This window comes from Anoplophora glabripennis, unplaced genomic scaffold, assembly GCF_000390285.2.
Source record: "Anoplophora glabripennis isolate ALB-LARVAE unplaced genomic scaffold, Agla_2.0 scaffold32, whole genome shotgun sequence".
In the NCBI taxonomy this organism is placed as follows: Eukaryota; Metazoa; Arthropoda; class Insecta; order Coleoptera; family Cerambycidae; genus Anoplophora; species Anoplophora glabripennis.
In genome coordinates, this window is record NW_019416220.1 from 834,078 (window position 1) to 857,332 (window position 23,255).

The window sequence follows — 23,255 nt, forward strand, 5'->3', positions numbered from 1 at the left end:
GTTAACGGATTGTATTAACATATCGGAATACGAAGTCGGAATTGTATAAGTAGTGACATCTATTACAGAAAAGGCAAACGACGAAAACAAAGGTGACCACCGGTCGCTGAATTACAAGTGGAAGTGGATCTTATTTGTGGAAGGGCAAAACGGGCGGTGACTATGAGACGCCTTCATTATAGCTATCCTTCTCTATCGCACGGATTTCTATGACTTACTCTATCGCTCTCACGTAACGGCCGATGAACCATGGGGACTTTCCGGACCTGTATATAGTATATTTTGACCTCATCTATTTGTACTTGACTTTTGTATCAAGTACCGGGACAGCCTGTATATTGTTTCCAAAAATGCTTGCGAAAAGCACCGAAATTTAAAAGATTTCAATTTCAAAACTTTTTTAAGAAATTCTGAAAAAAATCACTTCACTTTCGAAACATTAAAAAAGAACAGAAAAAATATCTGATGTTTTTAAAGGTGCCTATTTTCAACTAGTATTGAGGTTATTCAGGTTAAATTTTCTCAAAAAAATATAAACAGTAATATTTGTGATACTTGAACATTTTCTATTATATGAAGATGTTTTTAAAAGTACTTTGAAGCAACACTAAGACCATTCTAATGTACCTCTAAAACTTTCCGAAACATCAAAAAAAATCGCTTCACTTTCGAAACTCATTAAAGGTGTATAAATTCTTTACAACAATTTAAACTTTTAAAAAATCACTTCACTTTCGATTTTTTTTAATAAGTCAGAAAAAAGTGTTTAGTTTTTGATGTGAAGAAGCTGATGCTTTTGAAAACATTTTCAATAAGCACTGAAGTTGCTCATGCAAAATTTTACGGAAAAAATAATAAGTAAAATGTATTGAATGGTCGCTGAAGCCGTTCAAGTTCACCTGTCAAATTTTCCGAAACATCAACCCCCCCTTACCCGCCCTAACCTATTTTGCAGGCATAAACCCGTGCACGAGCGTGCGGTGCACCCTGGGCGAAGAATGCGCCATAAATAAATTCGGAATAGCTCATTGTCAATGCCCGCCGGCCTGCCAGCCTATCATGAGGCCGGTTTGCTCCAAAGACGGTCGCACTTTCCCATCTGACTGCGAGATGAAAAGGGCCGGTTGTCTAGCCCGCACGACAACTGAAATTGCCTATACGGGAGTATGCGGCGAGAAAGGACCTTGCAGCGAGCACGAGTGCCAATACGGCGCTACCTGTGTTGAAAGATCCGGCACGGCCCACTGCGAATGCCCCATCTGCCCGGCGGAATTCGAGCCTGTGTGCGGGTCCGACGGAATCTCCTACGGGAACGAGTGCAAACTCAGGCTGGAAGCGTGCAAGCACAGGAGGGACATCACCGTACTCTACAATGGGCCTTGCAGTAAGTTAATATGCGATAATAAAAATAAATTCATTGCCCAACAGATTCCCAAAATTACAGGCATTCCAATGAGAAATTATTAAATATACAACAACAAATAGATATGTCGATTTTGGTTGAAACAAGATTATCCTTACAGATCTTGGAACATTCTGATATCCAACTTTATTATTTATAATACAGTACAAAGGGTGTTAATGAACTTATGTCAAAAATTTAAAAAACTGAGCTAACTGGTGTCACAAACTTGTATCGCAAGTTTAAGGTCATAGAGAAACAGCTAATTAAAAATGTGTTTAAAACTGTTTTGGAACTGCTGAAATACATGTATTTTATCGTGGCGAGTACTTACGAAAAATTCTCTTTATTCTCTTTTTACGAGTTTGTAGGTTTCTTATGAAGCCGGACTGTATTCCAAAGTCAATTTGTAATACATTGTTGTAGTGATTGCTGTGATGTTTTTCAAGAGTACATTTAATAGCCATATTTCCAAGTTTTCTTTTGAAAATGGCGCATTTACTTAGCAATCGCGAATATTATGATATGTAATTAATTTATGGCGAAGCAAACGAACATGCCCACAGAGCTTGTCCAGTGTACCGTGCAACATATCCTGCACGACGTGCCCCCGCATCNATTATCATTATTATTATCATTATTATTATTATTATTATTATTATTATTATTATTCCTTCTTATTATGGAATGTAGACAGTCTTCTTGCTGACTGGCTCCTGCGAAAAGTTTTTTTTGCGTAGTGTACCATTATCGCAACAAAATCAGTAAAAGATGAGATGGACAACCGAAAAGACACTAAAAATGTTTTTTATTATAAGCATTAGTAAAATCGCTATCACTGTCACTGTTACTAACGCTATCACTACCACTTCACTAACGATATCAGTGCTGCCTCTTAAAAATATAAGAGGTTCTTTTCTAACTTATACCGATGCAGGTGGTTATTCGATTTAGTAGTAGTAGTTTTACACCTATTTAAATTTCGCGCCACATAAATTTTTATATTCGCCCAGATTAGTTCAGTAGGGTTCAGATCAGTGGTATGGTGGCCGCCGTAGTGTAACATCTCGAGCTTTCGTCGTTTCACTCACTACATACATAGTTATTTGTTTTTTTTTTGTGCAGCTTCCAATAATTCTATCTTTAACATCGTGGTATTATATTCAATGTACTTCCCATTCAACTTTTCCATGATTTCTCCATTCTCCATTCGTAAACTATGGTAAGGCGCATTATCCATAACAATCGATGCACCAGGTTTGATGTTGGCTAACAGGACGAAGGAATCCAAAACTGTTCACTGCAGTTCCATGGGGTTCTTGGATTTGTAAGATTACGAGGTTATAGGGTTCCTTTACTCGAGTATTGGTTTCAAGGTTAGTTAACCATAAATATTGTGATCATTTGAACTCCTTCGTACTGTTTACTCCGTTCCCTGCTTCATACAGCTGTGAGGTTACTAAGCTCATGAGGTTATGGTGGTTTCTGATAAAGGGTACTGAGTTCCCCATTCCAAGGTTCTGGAACCCATCAAGTGGTTTTATTATTTATAATCCAATGGTCTGGGATTGATAACTTGGAGGCCGTATGTCATTCATTTGTCCATGTTTCCACTCTAACAAAGTTAGAAGTAGAGCTTCTAACAATAGAGCATCCTAAACGCTCTTGCGCATGCTTAACATATTATAGGAACACTATGAAATATGAAGGAAACATTACAATTTCCATGCAGATAATACGCAAAATTATTTTACCATATTAAGACGCAGTAAAAGTTTTAGTTTGATTTATTTATAACTTACTGTCTACTGTTTTGGAAGTGCTTGTAATGTTATGTCCTTATTAAGAGATTCCAAAGTGGCAACATTAGAAACAACCCGTCACTGATATTGTTTTATAATTCGCAAAATACCAAAAAAAACACTCACCTGATACTAGAACATTTGTTATTTTTCGATCAAACCTTACACCGAAAGCGTAGAGCGGAAAAAATGCCACGTAATAAAATTATTATTGAATTATTAGCTTCTCCAGTCACGCTATTTGATCTTTTAGGCGATATTTAACAGAATACGGTAATTTTATTAAATTCTCACGGCCCCCATTTCGAATTCTTCCGACAGTCTCGAGCAACGAAATAATAAAAAACCGAAGGACCATTTCTGGCTTTTTATAAATAAAAAATAGTCACACAGAAAAAGTAGCCAATTACTTTTGCTCAAGAGGATTTAGAATTTGCTCACCTGAATAATTATGTAAATTTTTACTTCCACTTGTATGGTGGAAGGGGCGGCATATTAATGTTACATCTAGAAGAAATATAATATATTTACAGGTTACTAAAAATAAGGAAAAAAAAACAGTAATTCGTATTGATTACATTTAAATTTGAAGCGGATTCGGTAGAAAAATGTGTTTAACCCTTCTGTTTCGCTTGCGAGAATCCGCCCGCTTGTCGTATTACGGTAATTATTTTTTAATCAATCCGTATTTCGATAGAGTCGAAGTTTTCGCAAGATGGCTGAAAATGAAAAAAGTTTTAAATAAGAGGGGAGCGAGAGATTTTAGGGACAGATGGCCAGTGTCGCCGTTAGATTGTTTGGAAGGGTTCCCTCGTTCGATCTTCGATTACAGTGTTGGATATTTTGATTTAAACTTGACGTATTCAAAAAACTTTAGTTAAATAGAAAACTAAAATTAATATTTTTAATACGTATTCACTTTTTAATACTTCCGAATTTTAAATATAAAAATATGCTTCTTCTGGATTTTAACTTTCGCTAAAAAAAATACAGGCGTTCTGACTGACAAATAAGTAACTTCCTTAATCAATATTAGTTAAAAATAAACAAATGAATTAAAAATTCCATAACAAAAAAATAATTTAGTACCTAATTGTACGAGATGCCATGTTAATTTTTCATTTTTATTCACGAATATTCCCCATGCCGAAACATCAAACAAACCCTCCCAAACAAGAATCTCACTTCTCTAGTTAACGCGTGAGACATAATACTATTCCTAGCCTGATGTTTAATCAGTACATCATCATATCAATTACAATATGTAGATTATATCCAAGGGAGCCTAACTGGCTTACAGCAATACAAACTCTGCGTAATAGCAGGTAATGATATTGCAATTCCTCTGGTACTTCTTGAATCCCTTGAACCATTAATCCAGGTGCTAGGGGAACTCGATAAGTAATATCTGCTGAGCGTCGATTGCACACTTCATTAACTAATGTGAGCGCAATACGAAATACAATTACTCTAAGATTATTGTTCACACAAGCAAGGTAAGACGTCGGTAATAAAAATACACTGACACGCGTATTTTTTCTCCTACTGTGCGTAAATTACTCGTTTTTGCGGTTGTGCGTAAAGTACAAGTGCGTAAAAAGACTGTTTTGAATTCAGAGACTTGTAAGTAATATCCTCCTCATCATCGATTGCATTAACTAATGCAAACGCAATATGTCATATAGTTACTCAAATCAAATATCAAAATACATTGGCAAATATATTTTCTCTGCTACTAGGCGTAAAGTACGCATTTGTGCGTAAAGTACAAATGCGTAAAATAGACCGTATCAACATGGTTTTATAAAAAATAGATCTGCTGTTTCAAATTTATTATGTATGACGCAATATATTTGAAAACATATATATTCTAGTACTTAAGTGGACTTTATACCGGGTGTCCCAAAAAGACACGAAATATCAGTCTCCAGAAGTCCTATCGTCAAATTTTAACCTAACAATGTATTAAATTTTAAAATTGTCTGTTAAATTATATTACTTTTATAGCCATTTTTTGTAAAAAATTAGTTTGATTCTTAAATGACATATTGGAAACATTTTTTGAAACAAAACAAAATTGGAGCTGAATAACGGATACAGCTGCCATAAAAGTAGTTTATTCCATGTTGATACTACGTTAACCTTACTTTGACATTGATGAAGGTGAAATACAAGGTCATTTGTCCTTTAAAATCCTAAATTTTCTAATATTATGCTCGGACATCAAATTTGGCGGTCTATCGTTTGTTGGCATGACATATAAGGTGTTCTATTTAATTTTTTCAAATTGACCTTGATTTGACCTTGAAATTACGGTCAAGATCAAGGTCACCAGCATATCCTATAACTATTATATGAATTTTTTGACGTAATTTTGCAAAATTATCAGGAAATTCGAGTCTTTTTAGAACATCTTGTACATATGGACATTTATAAGGCCAAGTTAAGGGTAATATGTGGTGGAATAATAAAATATGTTGAATGTCGATATATGTAACATCTGGAGTGCCTCAGGGTTCTGTCTTGGGACCGCTTCTTTTTATGTTGTTTATAAATGATATTATTGAAAATTTAGACGTATGTTGTATGCATTCTACATTAAACTTTACTGTAACGTTGATTCGAAATGGGATCGATACTATAAAATAATTCACTAAAAAACAAATATCAATACTTCTTTTTATTAACATTTAAATACTTAACGCCATATTAAAACGTTAAAGAAATTGGAATTGTTTTTGATAATAAATAATGAGCACGTAAAAGGTGTGATACAAACTTGGGTTATAATATAAGACAGTCTGTCGGTTTTAAATAACAAAAATGTTTTAATGTTGCTCTTCTATGCTCTCATTAAATCAAAACTTGAATATGCGTCTTTTATCTGGGGACCTTGGAATGCAACACACATTGTAGCTTGAAATCGGAAATTAAAAAGAAGAATAAAATTGTTCAGAACATGGATAAGATATAGTTTCACGTTTTAATAACTGTATTTTATAATAACATTTGCTTGTATCTTGAAATTTACTCAAATTCTCTCTTAGCTGTATACAGGGTGTCCCGGTACTTGAAAAAAAAGAGTACGAACAGATGAGACCAAAATAATATCATATAATTTTTTTTCATACGGGCCTTCGTTAACAAGTTACGGGCCCACAAAGATGAAAATTACAAAGTTATTTTTATTTACAGTCTCTAAACTATTAACTTCAGCATGATGCAAATTTGGTGATCGATAGCACATGCTTACAGCTTGTTTTTGATGCTGTAAGTGAATCTTCATTATGCCCAGAACGCCAGAGACGGACTATACCCAATGGTTAACAACCCAAAATTTTTGCACAGATGACGATCGCAATCTCCCTGCATCCTGAAGAATTTGCCAGCGATAATACCCTCTCTCGGTAAAATTAACAGTTTAGGAAATATTTGAGATTTTATGTCACACATCGAGGGCGCCTCCATCATTTTTGTTTTTAATTTTTAATTGGACATAATTACTATGTTAGAACTGTACATATTTTTAAAATAAGAGCCTAGAAAATCTTACTGCCTGCTAATGTAATTTTCACTAACACACTTTACACATACATAAATAGAAAAAAAACAAGAAGTTAAAGTAAGTTAAAAAATTTATTTAAAAGAAAGAAAACTATCGAAATACATTTTCAATATGAGCACCTTCCACGCACTTCCTAAGTCTATGAATGTTATTTGTTTGTACACGAAAAAGCATTTTTGGGGTATGTCTAATATTATCACAGTGGAAATTAATTCTTAAGCTATTAATCCCTTGTCTGTACTGGGGTTGCGTACACTAAACTACACTAAAAGTCTGGAGAACGAGATGGTAAGATTTTCTAGGCTTTTATTTTAAAAATATGTACGGTTCTAGCATAGTAATTATTTCCAATTAAAAATTTCAAAAAATGGTGGAGGCGCCACTCGACGTAAAACCACAAATATTTCCTAAACTATTAATTTTACCGAGTTGAACCAGAGGGTATTATCATTGGCAAATTTTTCAGGAAATTTATTTTTGATACAGGCAGATTGCGATTGTCATCCATATAAAACTTCTGGGTTGTTAACCATTGGGCATAGTCCGTCCCTGGCGTTCTGGGCATAATGAAGTTTCACTTACAACATCAAAAACAAGCTGTTGTACGCATGTGTTATCGATCACCAAATTTGCAACATGCTGAAATTAATAGTTTCGCGATTGTAAATAAAAATAACTTTTAAACTTTCACCTTTGAGGGCCCGTAACTTGTTAACGAAGGCCCGTATGAAAAAAAATTATATGAAGAACTGATATTATTTTGACCTCATCTATTTGTACACGATTTTTTTGTATCAAGTACCGGGACACCCTGTATAGAATCCCGAATAATATTGATGAAATGTGCAGCGACATCTACACAAATAAACAAATCAATTATAATTAGTGACAACATACTCAAGTATTATTTTTTCATGAAAGATATAAGCGTGTACGCGCCCCAGACTACGAAATACAAAAAGTGTCTAGGCACGATGTCCTTTGTGTTTTGCAGATGGCTGCGAGAACAAAAAGTGCGACTTCTACTCCATCTGCGAGAGTGACGGCGCGACAGAGGGGCGTTGCGTCTGCCCCCAGTCCTGCACGGACCCCAAGGTAAGTGCATGCACCAGCAAAAATCATCCCCGTTAAGCCCAGGTTGGCTCCCGTCCTCCGTGGTTCGGGCATTCGGCCGTTCAGGTCGCGACATTAAATAAAAAAAGCATTTCCCTCGGAATGGCCTATATGCATTTGAATCACGTACGGATTTATTGAAACCCCGTATTTATATTCCGCTTCGGTACACGTATTAGTGTTGGTTAGTGCAAGATAGTCAAACGCATTTGTTCCCTCAGCTCACCAATGGTACAGTCTGCGGCACGGATGGAGTGACTTACGCGAACGAATGCGAACTGAGGGCCGGCTCCTGCAAAACGAAACAATATATCCTTTTAGCCTACAAAGGGAACTGCGGTAAGACCTTTTCTACTAATGCCTAAATGGTTGTAGTGAATATATACACCGATAAGATTTTAAAGGTATTAAGTTAATCTATATTACCGCCCCAAAATGCTCCTCTCGCATCAGTGGAATCAATTTGCGCTATGAATTCACGTGGAATTACACCTACGCCTAAATTATAACTAAAATTAATTAAGCTGGGGTGGGTCTGAATGTATGTGAAAACCGCAAGAAGTTCAATAATCGTTAGTTGGATGTGAATGTCTCCACCTCCTTTCAACGAAACATTTAGTATTCATTTTTTTTAAAACATGAAGAAAATTATAAAAAGTATTTTAGGTATCGGTGCACCCCTAAAAAGACGCAGGGATGAAAAATATATAATATTAAAATATAACTTTCAGTGAGTAACCTCGAACAAGACACATTAAAAAAGCTCCAGAACAATCCGAGAAAACATAAACTGAAAATGTCGACTTTTGGTTATTTTTCGACCTTAAATCGCTCGTAGCTCGAAAACAAAGCTTTTTTCGAAAAAATCACATGAGTTAAAAAGTGCTTATTTTTGTCGAAAATACATAACCAATGTTTTCATATCGATTTTTTAAGTTATCGCAATTTTGCAAGTTTTTTGTTAATAACAAATTACTGACCATCGATACAGAAAAATGTCATTAAGGTATTTTGTTCGCAACAACGTAATATAGCGATTAGAAAAGATTTCATCCTGGCCCCCCTCTGTGGTCGGTCCACTCGTTTTTTTGTGCGTCAGTAGATAAGATAGGCGGGTTCTGGAGCTGAAGTGACGTCACATGGCCAGCGTCCATCGAGCTGCATGAAGTGTCATAGCGGCATGGAAGTGACGTTACATGGCGTCGAATGATGCAATACCAGATAAAAATGACGCAATGCTGGTCATTGATCTCCCCTTGTCGTGATTGATTTTTTTTTAAATTTACCGCCAACTGGTCATGTGACATCACTTCCATGGCGCCATGACACTTCTTGCAGCTTGATGGACGCTGGACATGTGACGTCACTTCCGCTCCAGAACCCGCCTATTTTATCTACTTGCGTCTTTTTAGGGGTGCACCGCTCGCCTATTTCCCCTTCGGTTGCAAAGAGTGTAAATGCAAGGGTGGTTACCCTTGCAAGTAATATCCAGCACAATTTTTAATGTATGATCAATATGATCACTTACCTAATACTTATTTTAAATTTAAATTGGATCGAGGCCGACCTGTTTTATCACCCGACTTATATCCATTAGACTTTTCTGTGTGGATTCATCCAAATAACTCGTTTACTCAACACAAGAGAGTAACACAGGATTGAGGAAGTGTGTAGACCTCTTTTTGAACACCTGCCGAACTGATATTTACCCTTTTCTCGTTTTCCATTTCATAAATGTTTATTTTACATCTTTTGCTAGTTTCTCTTAAGCTATGGTCAACGATCAAAGATATGTGTAAGAATATATAGTTGTAGACGCCGATCGTTTCAAAATTCGGTACATCTCGATACTCATTTATTTTATCGAAATAAATGAAGAGTACCTTCCTCAAAGAACAGAGAGTAGTTTTCTCAGAGAAGGTACAAAAAAACCTGGGGGGTGACTTTTTCCTGGAAAAATAGTGGGGTAGTTCATACATCGTTTTCCTCTTTAATGTTGCTTTTCCGTGATACAGGGTGTTTTTTTTTAATTATTTTTAAATCGATTAGAGGGGAAAGGTAAATATGCCAAAATGCACCACACGAACACGAAATATCAACTGTTTCATGGAGCGTGCAAACCATTTCATTCCCAACAGCGGTGGCGTGGATACGATTAGTTTGAGGGATATAACTGAAGAACCTAATTACTGTATACAGGGTGCGTCATAATACTCAAGATATCTCGAAAATGCAACCTTAATGAAGAAAGGTTATATGAGATACTCTCATTATATTTTTCAAGAGTTCTTCACTCACCCACCCCAAAACGGGACGGGACACCTTGTGTTTTTGGATACTTTGTAATAGTAAAAAACTGGTTGTAAGAAGTATGACTGCCATAACTTTAGCATGAGATAGAATAACCATAAATGAACAAAATTTGTATATTACAAGATTAACAATTTTCAAAGTAGAGCGAGTATTAATTTTGGCGAGTTTCATCACAACGTGACAATAGTGCTGATGCACATCACGTGTGCACGCGGCATACTTGTCCTACGGAAAAAATGTAAACTACTGTTTCAAGACACTCCGACACGGTCCAATTCCAGATACCAACACCAACTGAATGCGTATTACTGGACAGCTTAGTACCTCGTGTTAATCGCCGCGCCGTTGTCGCATTGCTCGATATGAATTTTAGCAAATTTTAGATTTATTACAACGCTAATTATTTTTTAGAATTAAGCATAAAGATGTTCAAAAAAGTGATAAACATTGTATTTTAAGGTATTATATGCATGCAGTTATGTCAATATTCCTTAATTAATCGAACTTTTGTACATCAAGTGATAATTTTTTTCTCGGAAATGGTTAGGTTTAGGACCCAAGTCATATAAAGTTTTTTTTGTTTATTTTAATGTATTATATCCTCTGTTAAAATTAAGGCAGTCAATCTTCTAACATCCTGTATAATACACTAGGTACACCAAAATTTCATCGAAATGGTTATAAAGTTAGAACCCAAAACGTAAATCCCTAGGTACCCCTTTGAGGCCCAATACCTCCATTGGGAGGAACATTGATTAAATGTTAGTGTTATTTTGATCTCCTCTACACCGCGAGGTTACTTGGTAGACCCTGTACTTCCCGTTCTATTTCCTGTGACTAGCAGCATCGCAGCACTGCCTCAGTAGCTCGTCACTTACGACTGGGGTAAACAAAAGAGCTAACACCAATCAGCTCGTTAGGATTAGATTTCTATTTTTGCGAAAGGAGATGTTATTGGGAATATAGATGCGAAGAAACGGTGAATTTTACATAAGCGTATTGACAGGGCAAACAATTTTAGATTTATGTCAAGGAGTCGAGTGCAAATATGGAGCCCGTTGCGAGGCGGGCGAGTGTGTATGCCCCACGAACTGCGAGGGATCCGGGGACGAGCCAGTGTGTGCATCAAACATGATGACATATCCAAACGAGTGTGAGTTACAGAAAGCGATGTGTTTACAACCCAGGAGTTCACCCCCTTTGAGTGTCGTGTTCTACGGGGACTGTCGGGAGAGGTTTCCGGCGGCTGGATCTTTCAGCAGTAAGTTCCAACTTGTCATGTTCCCCTCCTCCCTTTGCTGAGCGACCGACTAATGAATCTCATTAACAACCGGAGCTATGCGAACTTTAAAATGACGCAAGACAATGCTGCCTTGTATTTATATCAAAGGTGCAAATATCAGGGCTCGCGACACGCCGCGATCCACGGGTGTTAAGACCGGTTTACACTCCGGCGACAAGCGACAGCGGATCACAGCCAAATTACGTCAGATGGATATATTTAAGACGCAGAAAAGTCGACGTAATTAAAGCTAGAATGTAATTAATTTCTCATATTTAATATCAAAAATAATATTGGTGCACGAGAATAAGTTGTAGAACTACTTAAAATAGAGTAATTATTCTTTTATCATGATTTTTTAAAATCTTTTTTCTTGTTCTCTTTCAAAAAATTTAAAATTTTTTATTAAATCAATACAGCTCTTCAGTTCGTTTTAAATTAACCAAATTTCTCTCAGGAAATGCTGATGAGTCAGAAAAAAAGAAACTATTTTAAACAAGTTTTTTAGAAAAAAAGTGACAGTTGAAAAAGTTTTCGAGTAGATTTCATTTTTTTAATAACGTCAAAGTAATTTTTTGATTAAACATTGCCTCAAACCATAAGACCATTTACTTTTAGTGTTCTTTTTTGCAATTTGATTTGAGCTAAACTATTAAAGTCTGAACAATTGATTTCTTCTGGGATATAAGAAAAAGCCAATTATCATTATCGAATTGAAAGAATTTCATTAAGTAAACTACTCGGTCAAATTTTAACTTTTTACAGCTCTTTTTTCTGAATTAACTGATTTTTTAAATATTTCATGTTAATACTTCGCATGTGGTTGTTTTATTTTCAACTTTTTTTAATTGTTTCTTGAAAAAGATCCGAAAAGTATCAACGTTGTGCCAAAAAAACCCAGATCCCCCACCCCAAAATTTTTCAGAATTAAGTCCTACCAAAAAAATTCAAATAAAAGTTGTCGGATGTCATTAAATCAATACTGTGGTGCCCTTGGATTTGACACTAAATTCCAATACCAAACCAAGGTTACTTGAAGGACATTTTTCCGATATGTCCTTGCTGGTAATTTGGAGGTCGAACTAATTTTCTCTCAACATCTCGACAAGATTGAATTGTGGCGGAAAATGTTTCTAGCAAAATATGTAGGATTTTGAATGTCAAATTAGATGATGACCTTGGATTTTATCTAGGGCATCCCGGAAAAATTCTTTGATCTCAGATCCTGACAAATTTTTGAAGCTATATTGGTTCTGACATAAAAAATAGTATTCCATTTGATAAGTTGACCTTAGTTTGACCTTGAACTTGTGATAAAGGTCAAATGCAAGGTCACCATCTACTCCACAATTCGATCTTGTAGTGTTGATAAAAGAAAAATGAGTTTGACTTGTCCGGACTTAAAATTTGTCATTTTATCAATTGCCGACTTATAAAATGGTGTTCCATTTAATATTTTCAAGTTAACCTTGGTTTGACCTTGAAGCTTTAGAATTTAGATCAAGATCAAATCCAAGGTCACCAGCATATTAGTTTATTGATATTCTTTTATCTGTTTTTTTTAGATAGGACTTAATCCTAATAAGTTATCGGGGGTTCGTACATTTTTTTGAGCACCATGTATACAGGGTGAGTCAGAAAGAATGGGTCAACAATAAGCTGGAGATACTAGACACCAAAATATTATGTTTGAGCTCATCATGCCTTATTATATTAAGAAATACAGGGTGTCCAAGGTTTAAATTTTATTTTGAAATTTCTCAATAATTGAGAAAGTTTTAATAGCATGACTCTGAAAATTGGTAGTATTGGTTTTTTTGGTGTGAAAATTACGAATTTGAAGCTTATTTTGACGTTGCTCCTAGAGGGCGCTAGTTTCGGCGTATTAGTTAGGTAAATCAAAACATTTTTTTTCTGTTGAGCTATGCTTAAAAATCTAAAAGAACGTTCAATTCTACATAAAAAATGTACTCTTATTTAGGTCGCCTAACTTTATCGGTTTCTAAGTTATTTGCATTTAAAAGTTTCAATGCATGCTCAAACATAATATTTTGGTGTCTATTATCTCCAGCTTAGTGTTGACCCATTCTTTCTGACACACCCTGTATAAAAAAAATTCAATTTTACAATACAAGAACTATTTTACAGTAGATTCTTCGGAAATTTAAAAATATTTCGCAGTTTAGATCAATTATAAGTAGACGTTCGATTTATGGCTCTCAGTGAAAGTCATCTAGTATCTAACTACATGTCCATGTAATTCTTTACATGTACTTTGAACCAACTATATTCTGTTTAATGGGCGATATGCCTATAAGTCCGATTGGAAAATAATTTTTCCCACTTAATTGGATATAAACAGGAAATAGGTAATACGAGATTTTAAAATTAAATAACATATAAAATTTATATAAAATAATTTCAATAATAATTGTAGATACTAATGGGGTATCCTTTATTTCATTTTATTTTTATTTAAATTTTTAACGGTCAGTTATCGTCCCTTGATACCTAATGGTGCAATATCCTAAAATAAAGGATCGTCCTTTGAAAACAATGATGGTGGGTAACCTCATTCGTACATCAACTTGGAGTTTTAATAATATTTCCCTCGAAAACAATTGGGCTTAGGACCCATGTCATACACATTTTGTAGTATTGCTCCCGTGTAAACCAGCCTTAAGGCCCGGAATCGACGAAACGCCGGAACCTCCGTAAATCTAATCCCCAGTAACAAATTAGCGTAGTAACATATTAATCCTTCAGCCACTCTTACTCCCATTACGGCCCAAACTAACAACATGGCAACGGGATCGGACGTAGAACCCGCCTCACCTGACAACATCATCCCCGACGGTGGCAACACGGAAAAGGAGGCCTGCAGGGACATCCACTGCGACTTCGAGGCAACCTGCGAGCTAGGACCGGACCATTTCCCGCGCTGCACCTGCCAATTCGACTGTGCTAGCGCCGCTTTGTCTGCCAAGCCGGTGTGCGCGTCGAACCTGCAAACTTACAGCTCGCTGTGCGCCATGAAGATGGATGCCTGTCAAAGGCAGGAAGAGTTGCGGTTGAGGCCACTTGATCTTTGCCAAGGTTTGATTAACTTAACATCACTAATTTTATTAATATCTAAGAGCGGGTGACGTACTTTCACGGCTTCTAACCCTCTGATTGTGCATTAATTTTAAATTGGGCGGTTTACCCGTCCGTAAAAGACTCTTGTGCGCTGAAATTTCATCATTTTAACCGATATCGTGCACCCCTTTTCTTTGCGTTCCTTTACAGCCCGCTCAAATTTGATTTTCTCTGGAGGAAATGTATCCCATCCGCAAAGTTAACTGGCAAAATTAGTAAAGTACACGTCGACAGGAATAAGTTTGCGGGTGAGAGAAACAGGACTATATTAAAGCATCTTTAGTCGCGTGTTTTTACAGCCTTTGGCCATTGCCATAATTATTTAGGCTGCTTCCAAATGCCTTTTAAGGCGATATCATCCCGATGTCTAGTACGCATATCTGGGCGGGTCCAACTCAGCCGCAAACTTATTCCTGATAGATAACTATATGAGTTCATAAAATTCGATTGTTGCACCTTGTATATAACACAAAGCTTTAGAGAAAATTAAATTTTGAGGCTACAGTGCCAAAAGCGCCGCTGACAATCATTTTAAAACAGGGATGGAAGTAAAGCCGTGCAAGGGAGAGAAGCCCTTAACGGATCCCGCAACAGGAAGAGAACTGGATTGCGGCAACGGCCCCTTCCGACAAGACTGTCCTTCCGGCAGCTACTGCCACCAAACGTCAAACTTCTCGCGGTGTTGCCGAAAAGGTTGTCCTTCTAAACCTTCATTAATAAAGCGCTAATCAAAGTTCTTGCAGACCAAAACTTCATCGAAAAGAAAAGCTGCGAGGACAGTTGGTACGGTTGTTGCCCCGACGGGAAAAATGTGGCGCAAGGACCGAATTTCAGCGGGTGCCCCTCACTGTGTGGCTGTAACAAACTCGGGTCCTACTCTGAGGTCTGCGATCCTGAAACCAAGCAGTGCAGATGTCGCCCAGGTGTTGGAGGAGAAAAGTGCGATCGTTGTGAGCCGGGGTATTGGGGGTTGCCTAAAATATCTTCGGGATATCGTGGTTGTATACGTAAGATTGTTTTTTTTATTTAATAGTAGTAACGAATCTAAACGCTTCTGTTTTCGAGAAAATTACTTAAGAAAATTAACCGTAAATGTAAGCCGACCATGTGCATCTTGTGCACGTGCACGGCCAGAAGCAGAATTTGGAATATAGGTATCCAGTGGCGTCGAAATTCCAGTGTTTTTAGTGACAGTAATTCCTTGTATCTCCGCCACTGGTACACATATTTATATTCGAATTCAGTGGATTTTTAGAGAAATTTTTGAAAATATTTTTTTTTTTATTTCTTCTCGAAAACTATCGATTTGCGGACCCATGTTAATATAACCGCTTTGACTTAAAATCACTCAAAGAATCGCTTGCTTAATTAACACCCTGTATTGTGAACCTGAAAAAAACACTCAACAATAGAAATATATACTACAGATATAATTTTTAGTCAGTTAAGGTACAACATTTAAAAAAAATTAACTGTGCTCTTGGTTTAGCTTGCGGGTGTTCCACGTTCGGATCGGTCCGAGACGACTGCGAGCAGATGACCGGCCGCTGCGTGTGCAAACCCGGAGTCCAGGGCCAGAAGTGTACGGTGTGCACCAGTCACAATAAAATTTTGGGTCCCAATGGCTGTATGTCAGGTAGGTGACGGGAATTAATATATTTACGCTTATTTTACATAATGGAATCTTCTGCAGCGGATCTCACGACGTCGCCTCCAACGACGTGCAAGGAATTGACGTGTTACTTCGGGGCGGCGTGCATCGAACGAGGGGGCTTCGCAATGTGCGAATGTCACGCGAAATGCCCTGAAGACGGTGAAGTTCAAGTATGTTTTAGTAAAACATGTCAGCCAGTTGGAAATGTCGGGTTTCGTTTGATAACCTTCCGCCGTTATATCTCTCGAACCGGATAAGATTTCCGAATATTAACGGCTTTGTTTTATACAGTGCGGGCAAAGCGACAGGTCATAGATATACGGAATCTGGCAAAAAATTGGCCAAAATTTATGTGACAAAATTAAAGAATTTTTCTTAAATTCGACAAAAAATTTATTACTTATGTGCCAAAATTTGTCTGGTTTACGTAGTTGAAATGTATTTCCTTAATTCATAAAAGAAATGGACTAAGATTTATTAAGTATAATTTTTCACGAATGTGACAAAAGATTGCAGAAAATATCTCAAATGTGCATAAAGTGAATCAATATATACATATATATGCTAAAATTTATTCAATACTTATCAAATCCTTAGCATGTGACAAAAATAATAATTTTTAACAAATTTGTCAAAATATTTACAAATATGCGCCAGAAATTTAATTCCTAATTCCATAAAATGGCTAAAATCTATCAATTACGCAAAAATCTAACAAATGTTTCTAAAAGTTTGCCGAAAATACCACAAATGTGAATAAATTTAACTAATTTCATTAAAAAATTTACAATTATATATGCATATTATTATATATATTTAGAATATATTCTGAAGTTTTTTTTACCAAAATTAGATTTCCCTCGGAGCAATTAAAATATTTAAAAAAAATTATCCAAAGAACTTGATTATTTTGCCTTTTTTTCATCAATTATTGCTATTTTGCAACATCGGTAATGAATTTTAAGATTTTTGACTCCCAGCATTATTGAGCAAAATTCAATTCTAAGACTTTTTTTCCTCTTCAATATTCTTCCAAAATGCATAGATTCCAAGATATAAGTAAAAAACAGATAAAATAGGTATTTTTAAAATTTTTTAAACATTTTTGCAATTCTGAAAATGTTCCGGACCTCGCCCAGATCTAGGGATCTACACTTTTATTATGTGAGTTGTACTGACGGTATTTCAGCAAAAATTAGCTTTCCCCCTTACATCCAAGAAGTGGGATATTTCGACAGATGCGCCCTGGTCTAATAGAATACTGTCAAATCACCAGTACAGTGTAGTCGTTCATAAGATATTAACACTTGGATAAATAAGTTAAACCTATAAGTATAGTTAATTTGATAGTATGAGATCAGGTAGCTTACCTGGATGATTACAGTTTTCTGCAAGGGAACAATATTAAAGTAACCAATACCACTGTTTCATCGCTTACCGTTCAAATTATCAGACCGATTTATACAAGTGATAATATCCGATGAACGGTCAATTTGTGATTTATGCGTCATCATTGCGAAGAGTTCCAGGAAACAGTATACATCTGCTATCTTTTTTTAGTTTCTGCACATAATAATTGATTCACTTTTTATTTCACACTTTAGATTTGGAGAACTTCTTCCACGACATACATTTCGACCACAATTACATTATACAATTTAACATGTGTCAACTTTGTAAATGGCCAGTATTTTTAACATAAAATGTATATAATTGAGGACTGTGATTGTTTAATATACTTAATTATAATTTTGATAATTCTTTTAACAACAGATACTTGCGATTACATGAACAATTTGACATGTGGTGTTAAATTTATAACAGCAGCATGTTCAGAACTTTTAAAAGAAAAAAGCTGTTCAAAAAAAAATTGTTCTATTTTACATTATATTTATTTATTTTCAGTATAACGTTTACACATGAAATAGTACCTACCATTTTGTATCAAATTAGAACTGGGTACCTTTAAATCTTGTGGAGTTTGCTAAGCGATATTTTAGAGATTAATCGTATTTTGATAACAAATTTTACCTTATCTAATTAGTTTTCAGATTCAGTATGGCTCCAAAAAGCATGACTCATATTATCCAAGAAAACAAACTATGTACATCTATGTTTTTACAAACGCGATTTTTTCGCACTTGCTTGTGTTTTTAGTAAGAAATTTTAAGCTGGTCATTTAGAACATGTTCAACTCTCCTTTTGAAAACAATATAGAGAAATAATTTGGGAGTTAGCTAGTAAGAAATTCTAAGCTGGTCATTTAGAACATGTTCAATTCTCCTTTTGCCAACAATATAGAGAAATAATTTGGGAGTTAGCTTACCTTTTCGTACAACTTTCTTGTATTTTCCACTCCGCTTCTTCCATGCTGTCTGAAATCTCTGTGGCCGCGGTAGTTCGAAATTGTATGTCACTACACAACTTTTTAACACAAAACATTTGTCTACACTGTCATAGTTCACTATCACAGAAATCACACCGAAATATATCCAATACACGTCACAATTAAACAAAATTTACTTTATTTTGGAACTTATACACACGCGAGTTACAAACAATACACATTCCCACTATATGTTTATTTAATGTGTCAGCAGCGTTGCCAACCTCAGATTGGTAACGTATACCAACTGCTGTAAAGAAAAATACCAGAAAATCGCAATTTGGGGATTGAACTCAAATTGGAAAGAGCTTTAAACTATCTTAATTATGAAAATGCTCTAAAGATGAGAAAATATATTAACAAAAAAAAATGATAAAATATAGAACTTCTCGCTATTGTTTCAATTCAAACGAAATTAAGTAATAGTTGATACCGACATTTAAAGTTATCTGTATTTTTAACGTAAAATGTACATAATTAACCTGAACTTCGGAACTGAAGCGGTGAATATAAAACAAAGACCGTAATTTTTTATTCAGAACATATAACGGCGGCAAGCCCTCAGACAGACGAACCAAATCACGACTTAACTTTCCCCAACAATATTTTCGCAGGTCGTCTGTGGCAGCGACGGGCAGACTTACAACTCCCCCTGTGAATTACGACAACTAGCTTGTCGCCTGCAAAAGGACATCGTGGTGCAGGCCTTCGGAACGTGCAAAGGTAAGCGCATAAACCTCCCAGATGGACTTGCAAATGTAAACGAGAGATATTTTATAGACGACATGTTCCCGAGTACAGATTGGCCGGTACGTCGTTACACACCCCTCCAGTTTACACAGCCGGACGATTCGAACTCGCCTCTTTCGAAATCCACGAGGCACTTGTTGGTACCGGACCCCAGGTACTACTACGACAGGAGGGAAAACATACATCCCGTTTCATATCCCGCTTCTGATAATAAGGATTCCGATTTCAACGAGTCTGGGCTTGGATCTAATGTCATTTACCACACTCGCGGTGAGACTGAGAATTAAGTAACTAGCTAGTATCTCATGTAACAAGTTAGATTAAGACCGCACTGTTAGATTGTGGCAAAAAATAAAAAATGAGTTGAGTGTGGAGTTTTGTCCTTACCTGATCGAGATGAGTCGACTAATATATTTTTTTTAATTGACTAATATATTTAATTTTAACTGATGGAAAAAATAATATAATAATTTTAGAGTCCCTAGTATTTTTTTTTAATTCAATATGTTTAAATGTGTTTAAGTTTTAAAATTTATATTTTTTAAAATTATGTACCTACTGAAAAAAGCTTAAGAAAAAATCTTTTCTTCTGAAATAATGAAATAGGTATTGATCTAATTTCAATAATGTCTCAATAAGTTTCGTATTCATTTTCGTGATAACGGAAAGATTGTTTTATTGAAATGGTGATATCATTCTCGTCGAAACTGGAACGTCGTATATGAAATTTTATAACTTTCGGAATCAGTAGATTCCCAGTTTAAAAATTCCCTACACTTCCCAAAAAAATTAGACATTTTTTTTTAGTTGTCTCAGAAAAAAAGCCATGAAAATATGAAATTTATATAATTTTTTGTCTTAATTACTTCATAAGTCACTAAATTTTTAAAAAACATGTTTACAAAAATTAAAAACTTTCCCAGTTAACGGAAGTAAGTATTAGCCTTTATCGGATGTGGCATGATGAATCAAAATTATCTTTCCGCAATGGATTAAACACACACAGTAAGGTACGTATTTTTCTTTTTCAAAAACAAATTTTAATAAGTGGTAACCTATTAAACTTTCTTGGAAAATAGTCTAGATCTTCTATTAAAACAACTTCATTTAATATTATACAGGGTGTAGCTTAAAGTGGGTTCAGTTTTTTGGATGCAAGAATACGTACTGTCGAGGTGTCTCAAACTCGATAGTATAGGCCTACAGCGAGGATACAAATAATTTAAATAAAATTTGGGACACGTGATGTTAAATCGGATCGAAAGTATTTGGGATTTGACAGAAACGACTAATGACGTCCATCAATTATATTTTTTCCAGAAACATACCCAAATTTTTTTCCTGTTAAAAAGCAACAATGCATGATGTAACTCTTCAATGGATATGCACTTGCGGCCCCCATTCAAAGTTACTCCCTGTATAGGGTGTTATTACCGGGTGTCCCATTTTAATTGATACACTTAAATATCTCGTCAGAGAAGCCACCAACCGAAAAATGCCCTAAAGTAAAAGTTGTTCAGTTCACTGATGCTTACCTAAGATTTGACCTTGACCTCACCTTGAACGTCAATTGAAGGTCAACTTGGGAATTTTAAGTGGAACTTTGGAAATGGATGAAGCAGAAAATGTTACATCCGGATGTGTGAAAACAAAGTGAACCTTCAAATTCAATCCCGAACATCTTTCGCAACATTTGTAGAAGTGAAGGTCAATTTTTATAGTCGACCTTCAAATGACCTTGACAAAGTGGAGGTCAAGGATGAATCGAAAGTCGTGACTGAGCACCTTGATGTAAATCCCCTCGATTCTGGAGGTCAACATCTTATTCCGAGGATGCTTCAAGGGTGACGAATCATTTGAACTCGTTGTGACCTTGACTTTGACCTCAAGGTCAAAGTTGTGGTCACATCCGGATGTAAAATTTTCTGCTGAATCCATTTCCGAGGTTAAAAACAGGGGTCCCATTTAAAATTCCGAAGTTGACCTTCAATTGACCTTCAAGGTGAGGTCAAGGTCAAATCCTAGGTAAGCAGCTTCCCCCAGTGAACTGAATAACCTTTACTGTGGCAATTTTTCTATTGGTGGCTTCTCTGACGAGATATTTACGTGTATCAATTAAAATGGGACACCCGGTATAAACGTATTAAAAACGTTCAAATAAATTGTCTTAGTATATAAACACAGCAAAATATTTAGTCAACAAAAAAGTACTGTTTATAAATTAACTCCAAATGTTCGAATAAAATTTCAGCTAAATATTATGAAACACTTGAATTTAGGTGCATTTATTAAAATTCGGTACATAAAAAACTATGACGTCGTTAGTATGTCATATATGACGCCTTATTTCGACAAGAGTGACCACACCTCAATATTAATTATAATATTTCCGTTTCTTGAAGTTAGATGTACGCTTTGGAAAAGTTTTTACAAATTTTGAACATGCTGTTAATAAAATTAAAGTACATATTAATCTAAATCTGAATTCTTCCCAAAATTACCAATTATAGGAATGGGAATAAAGATTTATGTAAAATGACACAGAAAAATAAACGGGAGAACCGCCCTGATAATATATCCACCCTGTGGGATTTTTCTCCCTATCTCAGCAGGCTAAATTGGTGAATAAATTTGATAAATATTTATAGCCTTATTATAGAATTAATTACTTATACAGGAATTCCGACAAAATATGCAAAAAGTACAAAGAAATTTTTCACAAAACGTTAATGATATCTTGAATACCAAATTAGCAATATACTGATGGAATATGTCAATAATAACAAGTATGCAGTGATTTATATGTTCAATTACAGGGACAGAAGTTTGCAAAACATTTGAATACTCAGTCAAATATACACAAATTACAAAATACGAAAAATAGTAAAAATAAATGGATATAAAATGTAATAAAATAATTCATAAAAATACACAGGGTGTATCCATATATCCATCAATTTCAAAGCGTATCCATAAACTTCTACAGTCCTATCAAATGAAAATATCAAAACTATTTCTTTTACTTTTTCGGGCACTGAAGCTGTAAAAGTTTATTGAAATAAAAAACCAAGGTCGTAATGTTTGAAAAAAACTGTTCATATCGCCGTACCTTTACCATTGTATCTATCTATTTAGGTGGTGATTTCGCCCCAGCGTATCGGCCTACCCCAGCGACAGTGCGTGTAGTCACGGCTTTACTAGGCGATCTATGTTCCGATAACACAGATTGCATGATACTGTATAGCCATTGTGTTAAGGGCGCTTGCACGTGCTTACCGGATTATTCGGAATCGTCCGATCGTCAAGAATGCATAGGTAAGTATGAAAGTGAACGTACAGTATATTGATTTGCTTCCGAATCCCTGAAATGTCGCAGGCCGATTTTTTTTTGTCGATAATGGAAATCTTAATAAAAGAAAATGTAAAATAGTGCAGTATAAAATTCAAAAGTGCAGTGAAAAATTCGGAAGTGTAGTAAAAAATTCAAAAGTGCAGTAAAAACTTCACAATTTTTTATTTCGAATATTAATTTAATAAAAATGCGTAATTTCCATGTCTGCTTAACTGTTTTATTAACGTCTGAGAGTGTTTTTAAAAGGTTAAGGACCATACAGTTAGTGGCAAAAAATACAGGATTTATTGCAAAAAAATTCGTCTCGACACGTAGCAATAGAGTGACATAAAAAAATCGCCTTGCACGCTTCAATCAATTTGAACCAGAGTTGCTTTTAACTTATTACAATTCTTACAATGGTAGTGAAAATAAAAACTTATTCTTTGTTATTTTTTACCTGAGCGTGAAATTTCATTACAACGAGCGACATTTTTAACCAAACAGTTACTTTTTTTA

The 23,255-nt window shown here is 35.4% G+C and overlaps 1 protein-coding gene across 1 annotated transcript in view; it reads left to right on the plus strand.

Annotated features, from left to right (window-relative positions):
• Nucleotides 1–23,255, plus strand: part of LOC108906289 (agrin-like) — an 83,622-nt gene that overhangs the window by 37,681 nt on the left and 22,686 nt on the right. Inside the window, exons 5-16 of the mRNA XM_018709514.2 lie at nt 956–1,384; nt 7,764–7,864; nt 8,104–8,221; nt 11,217–11,456; nt 14,244–14,573; nt 15,156–15,308; nt 15,359–15,622; nt 16,105–16,251; nt 16,309–16,439; nt 19,270–19,378; nt 19,436–19,675; nt 22,541–22,720. Coding sequence (XP_018565030.2) covers nt 956–1,384; nt 7,764–7,864; nt 8,104–8,221; nt 11,217–11,456; nt 14,244–14,573; nt 15,156–15,308; nt 15,359–15,622; nt 16,105–16,251; nt 16,309–16,439; nt 19,270–19,378; nt 19,436–19,675; nt 22,541–22,720 — 2,442 coding nt within the window. The remainder of the gene's footprint in view (nt 1–955; nt 1,385–7,763; nt 7,865–8,103; nt 8,222–11,216; nt 11,457–14,243; nt 14,574–15,155; nt 15,309–15,358; nt 15,623–16,104; nt 16,252–16,308; nt 16,440–19,269; nt 19,379–19,435; nt 19,676–22,540; nt 22,721–23,255) is intronic.